Source organism: Taudactylus pleione, unplaced genomic scaffold, assembly GCF_031769625.1.
Source record: "Taudactylus pleione unplaced genomic scaffold, aTauple2 ptg000302l, whole genome shotgun sequence".
Taxonomy (NCBI): Eukaryota; Metazoa; Chordata; class Amphibia; order Anura; family Myobatrachidae; genus Taudactylus; species Taudactylus pleione.
In genome coordinates, this window is record NW_028284703.1 from 7,500,191 (window position 1) to 7,512,632 (window position 12,442).

The following is a 12,442-nucleotide window of genomic DNA, read 5'->3' on the forward strand; positions in this document are numbered from 1 at the left end:
AATAAATTACACAGGGTGGCAGCAGCCATTGACAATTAATTGTAAGATCTACTACAGCTGGAGGACTACATGTCACTTAAAGCCAGTCTTAGGAGGATAAGTTATACACAAAGAGCTGGTGTGGAGTGAGTACTCATATACGCAAATGGGGAAGCAGTGAAAGTCCTAACGTAGGCCGTGTACAGTTTGCTCAAATGCGACTCATGTAGACCTGAAGAAACACTCATGTATGCCTGTTATGATGTATATGTTGAGTATGTGCTATAAGGCATGTACAAATACATGATAAATTGATAAATGACTTGTCGGAGATCAGGCGTACATGCTGTCGATGCACAGGCGTGTGCTATATTTCGGTGCCTTTACAGTAATTAATGGCCATTTTGCCAACAACTCTGAATCACCAGACTCGAATAAACGTAATTAGATTTGCGCCACATCTAATAAAGTAGAGATATCTGTACATACAGTCAGGTGCATAAATATTGGGACATTGACAGAATTTTCATATTTCGGCCTCTATTCACCACCACAATGGCTTTGAAATGAAACAAACAAGATGTGCTTTAACTGCAGACTTTCAGATTTAATTTGAGGGTAATTACATCCAAATCAGGTGAACGGTATAGGAATTACAACGGTTTCTATATGTGACTCCCACTTTTTAAGGTGCCAAAAGTAATGGGACAAACTAAACAATCCTAAATCTAACTTTCACTTTTTAATACTTTGTTGCAAATCCTTTGCAGGTAATTACAGCCTGAAGTGTGGAACGCATAGACATCACCAGACGCTGGGTTTCATCCCTGGTGATGCTCTGCCAGGACTCTACTGCAAATGTCTTCAGTCCCTGCTTGTTCTTGGGGCATTTTCCCTTCAGTTTTGTCTTCATCAAGTGAAATGCATGCTCAATCGGATTCAGGTCAGGGGATTGACTTGACCATTGCATAACATTACACTTTTTAGCCTTAAAAAACTCTTTGGTTGCTTTTGCAGTATGCTTCGGGTCATTGTCCATCTGCACTGTGAAGCACCGTCCAATGAGTTCTGAAGCATTTGACTGAATATGAGCAAATAATATTGCCCAAAACACTTCAGAATTCATTCTGCTGCTTTTGTCAGCAGTCACATCATCAATAAATACAAGGGAACCAGTTCCATTGGCAGCCATACATGCCCACGCCATGACACTACCACCACCATGCTTCACTGATGAGGTGGTATGTTTTGGATAATGAGCAGTTCCTTTCCTTCTCCATACTCTTCTCTTCCCATCACTCTGGTACAAGTTGATCTTTGTCTCATCTGTCCATAGGATGTTGTTCCAGAACTGTAATGGCTTTTTTAGATGATGTTTGGCAAACTCTAGTCTGGTCTTCCTGTTTTTGTGGCTCACCAATGGTTTACATCTTGTGGTGAACCCTCTATATCCACTCTTGTGAAGTCTTCTCTTGATTGTTGACTTTGACACATATACACCTACCTCCTGGAGAGTGTTCTTGATTTGGCCAACTGTTGTGAAGGGGTTTTTCTTCACCAGGGAAATAATTCTCCTGTCATCCACCACAGTTGTTTTCCGTGGTCTTCCAGGTCTTTTGGTGTTGCTGAGCTCTCTGGTGCGTTTTTTCTTTTTAAGAATGTTCCAAACAGTTGATTTGGCCACACCTAATGTTTTTGCTATCTCTCTGATGGGTTTGTTTTGATTTTTCAGCCTAATGATGGCTTGCTTCACTGATAGTGACAGCTCTTTGGATCTCATATGGAGAGTCGACAGCAACTGATTCCAAATGCAAATGTCACACCTAGAATCAACTCCAGACCTTTTACCTGCTTAATTGATAATGAAATAACGAGGGAATAGCCCACACCTGTCCATGAAATAGCTTTTGAGTTGATAGTCCCATTACTTTTGGCCCCTTAAAAAGTGGGAGGCACATAGAAAAACTGTTGTAATTCCTACACCGTTCACCTGATTTGGATGTAATTACCCTCAAATTAAATCTGAAAGTCTGCAGTTAAAGTACATCTTGTTTGTTTCATTTCAAAGCCATTGTGGTGGTGAATAGAGGCCAAAATAAGAAAATTCTGTCAATGTCCCAATATTTATGTACCTGACTGTATCTCTCCTTTTATATAAGAAATAATTTACGTGTGGATCATTCTTGATATTGGTTTTAGAAACATATACTCTGTTAAATTACTTTTCTATTTTGAATCTGTCTCCTGCTGGCATTTCTTTATTAGTTCTACTGGCTGTAGTATGGAAAAAAGAGGAGGAGGCAGATTAAGCAGAAATCTAAAATATTGATCATTAGGGAAAATATGAGGAATGGAGAAAACTCATTGCAGCAGTTTCTTTCTGTTTTTTCCATTTAGGGCTGTATTCAGTTAGGTGCAATAATATTGCGAAAATGTCAGGAAATGTAGGGAAATGCGTCTGTACCCCAAAAAATGGCTAACGTACACCGGAAATCAATATAGCAGTGTATTATTTACCTTAAAAGAATTATTTAGGGTACTTAAATTGCGGGGTACGTTAAAATGGGTGCAAGTATATTTTCGTGTCACAAAAGCGCAATTTTAAAACCATTAAAAAAACAGCTGCTGCGGCCACGTGTAATGTTTAGAACACCTGTCGCATCCATATAGCCCCCCCCCCAACCCTCCCCTGAAATACTAGGCCAAATACGTCAAACCCACTTTCAATGTGTTTTTTTGTTTTTTCACCCAAAACTTGACCGGTCGTTTTTGGCAAAATCATGCAAATTTTGAAAAACTTTAGGGTAATTTATCATTACGGGGGGTTGCCCAAAGGGTTATGAAAGAAATCCCCAAATTTTTATGCAAAAATAGTGATTTTTCATTTTTTTTACCTGATCTGAGATGGTGAAAACTTTTCGCCTCTTTTACACTATCCGAGTATCGCGGGTGCAGTCATTTACTGAAAAATCAGAACTTATTGCACCTAATTGAGGACCTCATTCAGAGTCGGTCGTTGCGGCCTCACGGTCGTACGCCACCGATGTTCGCTAAACTGCACATGCGTAAAATTCGCAATGCGCGTGCGCAAACTAGCTGTTACAATCGGAAATATCTCTCTCCTTGAACTTGGCCAGGTCGTTAGTTTGAGTGACAGGATGAGGCATTTGTGGGTGGTAACAGGGGAAGGTGCTTGTGAATGGGGGAGTGGAGATCCGAACGTAGGCGTTCCTGACTATGCAAACGGCGTTTTATGGGAGTGCATAATTAATAAAGTAGTGTCATGGCACACATGACATGGGAGGTTTTTACACTGACTTGATCGTAGAGCTTAAGAGAGGGTATGGTAAACCTTAAGCTCTACGACCAGCTCCGATGGTCTCGATTAATCCTTATATGCCCGGAGATGACGTGTAATGCGAACGAGAAGGGGGCGTATTTTTAGTCTTACGGCCGCATCCTCCCCTTGGTCGTCCGGCTAACGATCCCATCTTAACAATGCAACTTGCGAGTGCATCATTTGCATATCCGGCCCCTTTTCCCTTACGACTGTGCGGCTGCAACGACCAACTCTGAATGAGGTCCTGAATCCGGCCCCTAAGAGGAGATGAATTAAACCTACCAGAGAGATAAACTGAAGTAATTTCCTATAGCAACCAATCAGCTTCTAACTGCCATTTTATAGACTGTGCTAGATAAATGATTACTAGGAGCTGATTGGTTGGAAGGTTTGATACATAGCAGAGCAGTGGGTGAATAGATGCTTTGCGTACAGGAAGGGGGAGAGCCTGAAGCAGCTTGGCATTTTCGGGAGTGCCGGGCAGAGTTATGAAAAACATGGGCATCCCATGAGGTCATGCCCTGGGCTCACGACTTCTGTATGCGCAAGGAGTCCCTATTTTAGAATTCCAAGGTATGATGCCAGTTCTTATTCAGTGCAGGACATACTTGCCTACTTTTGAAAAAGCATTTCAGGGAGATTGTGAAAGCAACACCTATGAGCGCGGCGGTAACGTTGACGTGTACTGCTACATCTGAGAGGCGTGTCATAAACCTGACTTACGTCCAAATGTAAATGAGCCCCAAAGCAGTTAGTAAGATCTACTTCTTGATAAAAACACTGATACTTCTCAGGGCTTGCTAATGTATTGTGTTCTACAGGGGGTTCCATATAAGTATCCAAGAGAAACCTTATATGAAAATGCATGGTTACCAAAACTTTATTTTACAGCTGCTATCGCACTCGCTGAGGGTATGCTCAGGTGTTCAGATGGAAGCACCACACTAAGGGGGAGATGTATCAAACCTTCAAGAGAGATAAAGTAGAGAAGTTGCCCATAGCAACCAATCAGCTTCTGACTGACAATTCATAGACTGTGAAAGATAAATGATAGCAACAGTCTGATACATCACCCCCTGAGTATCAGTTGTACTGCAGAGTCACATAACTCATTCACAGGGTTCTAGCACAGCACCAGTAGTAACCGTTCTGCTGTGCACTTGTTTTCCATCTGAACCCCTGAGCAAACCCACAAGGACTCTGTGATAGCATCTGTAACATTGTATGTACTTTGGGTTTCATTCAGAGCCGCTCGTAAGCAGCCGCTCGTTCGTTCCGAGCGATGTTCGCACATCTGCGCATGTGTACGGATTGTAATACGCATGCGCGAACCAGTCAGTGCGGCCGAAAATCGTGTGCTCGCTAAATAGCGAATGCCTGCTATTTTGAGTGACAGAATGAGGCGTATGTGGGTGGTAACAGGGGAAGGTGCTTGAAAACGGGGAGTGGAGATCAGAACGCAGGCGTGCTTAAAGGTCAAAATGGGCGTTTTATGGGTGTGCATAATTAACAAAGCAGCGTCAGCGACCACGTCACTTGGTTGTTTTATAGTCAGAACTGCTCGCATGATTGCGGTAGGAAAAACCAACCACAAGAATAGCGAGCAGTTCATACACTGTTCGATGTACTCGATTAATCTATTAAATAGCGGACATGACGTATGATGCGAGCGGCCAGGGGGCGTCTTTTTCCAAAATACGACCGCATGTTTTGTTCGCTCGTTCAGACATAGAGGCATCAACAGACCGCAAAGAGCGAACGGTTCATTTAAATAGCCACCCCCTTTTTCTGAACGAGCGAGCGCAAATAGCATCCGGCTCTGAATCAGGCCCTTTGTTTTATCTTGATTCTGTCAATAAATGTGTTTCGATTTGTAACTACTGAAAGAACCTTATCTTTATTGCATATGCTGTGAGTGTTGTTTCACAAATTAACTACTGTACAACAACTTTTGTAACTCTTCACATGATAATCTCTTCCATTAAATGACTACTTGCCCCTCCCAGAAAACAGCAGCAACACTCCCACGTTTCCAGGAATGGTGACCAGCCACACCCACGCTCCTCCCCCCAAAAGCACATGTCAGTAATGCTGCGGCTTTGGGGGTGGTCTGCGAGTGTAATCGCATGGTCCATTCTGTACATGCGCAGAACTGGGCGTGCGCAGACGCAGACCCCCTAACCATTGGAGATGTACATTAATCATCGGATGAACGTACATCTCTGAATCAAACCCTATATATCACCAATTTATCTTCAACCTCTATGTTCTATTAAGCCGCCAATCAATCCCAATTACGCTCACAATTTACATTTTCATCTGCTTACAGATCTGGATATTATATAGATGAGGGGTTTGACAAGCATAAATTAAAATACCTCATTCTGGGGTCTATTCCTCATCACTTAATTTATACAAAAGTAGGTGAAAATTAAGATTTTCACCTATGTTTGTAGAAATTAGGTACCAGGGTAAATTATCATCCTTGTAACGCAGGAGGACTAGCGCAGTGGGGCTGCACGGTCTCAGCGGGAGTCACAAACTCCCGCGGTGGCTGCAGCTCTGCAGTGGCGAGGGGGTGAGGTGGTCAGGAGACACCATCAGCAGGATTGGCTTGTCTTCAAGCTTTTCGGAAGGCATTATGAATGCCTCCATTACAAGGATTGAACTCGCACAGAGGACCTCATTCAGAACCGCTCGCTAGATGCGACCGCTTGCATCCAGCGTATGCAAATTTGTCAAAGTGATGGCATTGGAAGCAATCGCTCGCCAAGGCATAAGGACGCCCACTTTGGCTGTGCGAGCAATCGCTCTGTGTATGCAGACACCCATTAGCGTATGTTGAGCTGCCCACTAGCGCATGTCATCTCCAGGAAGTGTATTAAAACATTGGTACATCGAGGACCATCGGTAGCGATCGCAGCGCTTGTGGTTGCCTTACCATACCACAAGCACTGCGAGGACTTCAGTGTAAAAAACAGGCATGTGACGTGTTATATGACGCTGCCTGTTAATTATGCACGCCTTAGAAACGGCGTTGAAACACCCAGGCATACCTGCGTTCGCACCTCCACTCCCCCATTTTTAGTGTCCTGCCCCTGTTACCACCCACAAACGGCCTCCCCTGTCGCACATAATCGGTCGCACATAATCGGTCAATTGTTGCGTTCTGCGCATGTGTGTGCATTGCAGTGCGTGAACTAGCAATTGCAAACAGAATTGCGATTGCAGAGGCTACACAGACCCAGAGCAGAGTGACTGACAGAAAGTGCCATTTGTGAGTGGTGACGGGGGGGTGGTCGGGTGAACGCAGGCGTGCCAGTGCGTTTCAATGCCGTTGCAGGGGAGTGCATAAATTAGCCATTGCGTGGCCATAAGCAGCCATAGCACTGATAGTGTGCATGGATGTTAGCAATTTCCGAGTAAGGTCACGGCTTGAGCAAGTGTGCCTAAGGGTCCGATGTTACTCAATGTCACCGATGGTTTCGCTATGTTGCCCTAGTATACGGATGTGAGTGAGGGGAAGTGGGCGTCCTTATATCTGGCTGCATTCGCAGCATAAATGCACACATTTAAACAGCACCGCTGATATTAACAACTTCGGTGCGGGTGTATAAGCAGAATTGCGTTCCGTAGTGAATCAGGCCCTCTATGTCCACAGTGTGCAGCATAGAGGGGACACTAAACCGCATTTCTACGATCACCTTCCATTCATGCTTCATGTGAACGTTGATAGCGATGCAACAGAACAAAACCTGTCTTACACAGTGCCCTCACTGGCATTGCAAATCAAGAAACACATTGCCAGGCAGTTGGGGGAGTCAGTAAAGATTTATATCACAGAGAAAACAGTAGCAGGAAAAGGTGTCTACAATTTTCACCTTCACATCACAACATATCACCCCTGATGTCACTGGAACACTGCTAACCTTTACATCTAAATCTAACAATAGATAAACTAGTACTTAAAATTCTAATGTGAAATGTGCGTGAGTTCCAAATCGTGTCTGCTTGATAATGCATATTTGCATATAATGATATTTTTTATGCATCAGAAGTAATTAGTCATGTATTCAGCTATATAAATTATAGGCTATAGCACCACATCAAACCGTGTTTAGACTAAATGCATCTAGTACACTTGGAATACTGAATTTGCATATGTTTGTGCTGCAAAGGACAGTGAAATTACTGCTGGTTTTTATTTCACATTTCTATATGTTCATCCATCCCCAGGCTATAGACCTGTACTGGGGCATACCGGCTGAGGAATGGGATAGCCCGGAGTTGCAAAGGACTCGTATGAGGTTGCTGGAGGAGTGTCTGAAAACATCTGCTGGGCCATGTTTTGTGGTGAGTACACAATACCTGTATGTGCTTCATATACCCTACAGAATATTATAATGCTTTATTACAGGGTATGAGGCATGTGGACTGTGCAGTACCTACAGTAACAATTTTTGCATTAGACGCTTCTGTATCAGTAACTCAGACGATAGAAGAGGAGGAACGGCCATGAGCAACAGATGCTACAAAATTTCCAACCAGTTTAAAATTTGATCTAACTTTCCCAGTTCATGGTTCAATTGGCAACTGGTCGAATTTGAATTTGTGGTTCAAAATTTGCAGTTCATGTTCATTGTTAGCAAACACCACTGTAGTTCGCCGATCACTTTTAAATTTTACAGTTAAAAAACATTTACGTCTTCCAAATATTACACACATCATCGACCAGCTTCAGACTGTTCAAGTTGTTTAAATTTAATCCAAATTTTCTAAATTCTCGTGAATTTTCGCATTTTTGTACAGGTCAGACTAAACAGTTAGAGAAAGGATATGAAGCCAGCTCAGGCATATCTAATCATGATCATTCCCACTAGATGCTAGGATTCAACTTTACGTGCACAGAAATTAGTATAACACATGTACAAAGTCACAGAGCTTGGCAGGAGAAAAAGCCGCGGACCCCAGTATCGGAACCCTTTTTACACAAATTCAGCCTCAGTTACAAACAGATGTACAAGTACTACAAGTCCCAGTGGTCAGTATGCTATCAATATAGTTTTGTCGCTTCTGGTTGTTTTATTTATGCTAATAAGATGCACATTTTGAGCGGAAAAGACGCTCGGCGCGGCGGAGTCACACCTGGTGCTTTGAGAGGGGCTATTTGGTGCAATGAGAGTAACAGTGTATGAGGACACATCTATAAGTGTATTTGTTAATGGATCTCCAAACTTCATCATTATTACAGTTATGATACATCGCACTATGCAATAAGTCAAAATGTTCAGACAATGAATTTAGTAATGTTTTTTATTAAACCAAAATAAAGGAATTACAGAGAGTTATTTAATTGCCTGCTAATAACAAATGTCTGGTTTCTGTTGCATTTTAGAGAATTTTGTATATTTTATTTTCATTCCCGTAGTCTGATCCAGACAGGGACATGCAAAGCACACAAGCCCACACATCTCTGTTGTGATGCATTGAGATCCAATGCATCTCTGAAGCAAAAAAAAAAAAAAAAACCTTACTAAGTCTATTGTCAGTATTATGCTCACATCTATTATTATGTGTCAGTATTTTGTCCGCATTTGTTATGTGTCAGTATTATTCCCACATTTGTAACTATGTGGTTGTACTTGTGTAAATTTGTATTTATTTTGTTTCTGTATTGTGCTCACATTTGCTACTATTTGCTACTATGTATATTTGTTTACTCTGCTTTGTAGGTTTGCTGTATATGGTGCTGGAAAATTTTGAGGCACCTTATAAATAAAAGATCAAAATAATAACTGTCACAGAATCACTGCCATAGGATTGCATCTGTATGATGGGGGTGTAATATAAAAGAATGGCAGTTAAAAAGTCGACAATGTTTAGATAGACACCAGATGTTAGACAGGCAATAGGTCGACAGGGACAACTGTCGACACACTAAAGGTCGAAGTGGAAGGTTGACATGTACAAATGGTCAACCGAATCAAAAGGTTGTCCTGAAAATGGTCGACACATTTTTGTTTGAATGTTTTCTAACCATAGTCTTTACCCTTACCCTCCCTTTGGTGCCTAACCCTAACCCTTCCTCCTGGTACCTAACCCTAACCATCCCTTCTAGTGCCTAAACCTCCAGTAAGTGTCTAACCCTAACCCTCCCTCCTGGTGCCTAACCCTAACCGTCCCTTCTAGTGCCTAAGCCTCCAGTAAATGTCTAACCCTAACCCTCCCACCTGGTGCCTAACCCTAACTGTCCCTTCTAGTGCCTAAGCCTCCAGTAAGTGTCTAACCCTAACCCTCCCTCCTGGTGCCTAACCCTAACCGTCCCTTCTAGTGCCTAAGCCTCCAGTAAGTGTCTAACCCTAACCCTCCCACCTGGTGCCTAACCCTAACTGTCCCTTCTAGTGCCTAAGCCTCCAGTAAGTGTCTAACCCTCCGTCCTGGTGCCTAATCCTAACCATTGGAGTAAGTGCCTAACCCTAAACATAACCCTAAAAAAAAAGGTGTCGACAATTTGTGTATCAACCATTTTTTGTATCAACCAGTCGACCCTGACGACCATTTGTACCAGTCGACATTGAGTCCATCTCTGAATCAGGCCCTGTGTTGCTATGGTGGAGTGACTTTGTTCCTGCAAAGGTGAGGAAATGTGTTGCTACAAGGGAAAGGGGTATGTGTTACTACAAGGGAAAGGGGAATGTGTTACTACAAGGAAAAGGGGAATGTGTTACTACAAGGGAAAGGGAAATGCGTTGCTACAAGGGAAAGGGGAATGTGTTACTACAAGGGAAAGGGGAATTATGTTACTACAAGGGAAAGGGGAATGTGTTACTACAAGGGAAAGGGGAATGTGTTACTACAAGGGAAAGGGGAATGCGTTACTACAAGGGAAAGGGAAATGTGTTGCTACAAGGGAAAGGGGCATGTGTTACTACAAGGAAAAGGCGAATGTGTTGCTACAAGGAAAAGGGGAATGTGTTACTACAAGGGAAAGGGGAATATGTTGCTACAAGGAAAATGAGAATGTGTTGCTACAAGGGAAAGGGGAATGTGTTGCTACAAGGAAAAGGGGAATGTGTTGCTACAAGGGAAAGGGGAATGTGTTGCTACAAGGAAAAGGGGAATGTGTTACTACAAGGGAAAGGGGAATGTGTTACTACAAGGGAAAGGGGAATATGTTACTAAGGGAAACGGGAATGTGTTGCTACAAGGAAAAGGGGAATGTGTTTCTACAAGGAAAAGGGGAATGTGTTGCTTCAAGGGAAAGGGGAGTGTGTTGCTACAAGGGAAAGGGGAATATGTTACTACAAGGGAAAGGGAATGTATTACTACAAGGGAAAGGGGAATGTGTTACTACAAGGGAAAGGGGAATGTGTTGGTCCATTAAGCTTTAACTGTAAGGCATTGCTACATATTATCTTAAAAGATATGCACAAGACAAACTGGCACAGAAGAATTCCTCTGTGGGTGTAAGCAGCTGTGTTATAGCTTTGCCTTAAATACTAGATACTATAATAAGAAAACGGCAGAAGAATCATTTCTGAGAATGTTATGTAAACTTCACTACAGAAAAAAAAAAACTTACTGGAAGCAACGTCCCTTCATTAAAATGGTACTTTGATCTAGTGAATACTTGTTACAGGCATATATAGACAGCAGGTGGGCCTTATCCAGGCCATTAAGTCTTTGATACAGTCAGAAAACAGGTACCTGTATTTTTATTTATTTATTATTAAACTTTAAAGGTGTCTTGTAGGATTTTGTTACCACGCAAACAGTATAGCATGGCATTAGATTATACCGTCAGACTTCAATAACAGAACGCACACACGGGGCCTGATTCTGAGCCGCAGGCAATGACGACGCTGAGCGAGTCTTTGCAACTGCACATGCACGAAAATTCCTGAAACCCCCACAGCACCAGCATTACACCGAGTGTACGCTATTACCATCAGGGCAGGCGGCATTAGAGATGTTGTGGCAGCGTGATGGTCGTTCCTTGGCGGTGACTGGGAGGTAGCTAGTAGTGCATGCAAAAGTAGTCTGATCAGTGGGCGTATTATGGGAATGTCGTGCAAGCAACTGCATTCTCAGACACACAGCTGCCGGCAAAGGAGACCGTGGTCAGATGGAGAAACTGCACCTGTCATAGGACAGGTGCAAGGTTCCATGCTGCGACCGATGGTGGCATATAAGGAAGCATCAATCGGTATTCCAGCATGCACAGACGCTAAAAGTGAGCGTCTCAGTCCTTACACCAGGGAAGGAGTCTGTAGCGCAGGCTTGCCTACCCTCCCGATTTGGTCGGGAGCCTCTAGAATGTCGGGTGCCACTACCGACCCCGCGGAAAGGCAGGCAAGCCTCCTGGCTGCCATCTGTTCCCCCCACTACCTACTAGAAAACTCCACAGCGGGGGGGGGGCTGATGACGTGATTTGCGCTGAATTGCGTCATCATGGCTCCGCCCCCTGCTTCACAATGCCTTTATTTTCGACATTGTGAAGAGTGGGAGGGGCCAGGGGCGGAGCGACATGATTGCGCCATCGCGGTCCCTTCCCCTCTTCACAACGCCTCCAACACTGACCCATTTCCCAGCCACGCCCCCCAATGTTTGCAGGCATTCAGCTCCCTCCCGGAAGGAGGGAGCTGAATGTCGGCAAGTATGCTGTAGCGGCATTTTCAAACAGAACCAGCAGAGATAGAAATGAAAACCGGCAACAAGGAATTTACATACATACATACACACTGTACATACATACACACACACTAAATCAGGGCAACATAAACTTCTCCTCAATGTGTCCAAACTCCACCCCAATTCTCCCCGTAACACCTATTTTGGACCGACCTCCAGGGACAGCAGGGATCCCGCCCTCTACCATAGTCACTACATAACCTGCCATTTGCACGTCCCCACTGGATCTCCAGGAGATAAGGTCCCAGGATTAACCAACTGTGGTTACAATACTTTTTCTACATATGAGAATATTTTGTCATGCACAGTTCCAACTAATTCACAGTCTGCTAATTAATATTTTTCTATTAGAGAAATTAGCTAAATTTACATATCAGGGGGCATATGCATCAAAGCTTGATGTGAGATAAAATTGTGAAATATATATCACCA

The 12,442-nt window shown here is 43.3% G+C and overlaps 1 protein-coding gene across 1 annotated transcript in view; it reads left to right on the forward strand.

Moving 5' to 3' along the window:
* NWD2 (NACHT and WD repeat domain containing 2) overlaps positions 1-12,442 on the forward strand; it is a 219,391-nt gene that overhangs the window by 121,115 nt on the left and 85,834 nt on the right. The window contains exon 4 of the mRNA XM_088442013.1: positions 7,556-7,672. Coding sequence (XP_088298139.1) covers positions 7,556-7,672 — 117 coding nt within the window. The remainder of the gene's footprint in view (positions 1-7,555; positions 7,673-12,442) is intronic.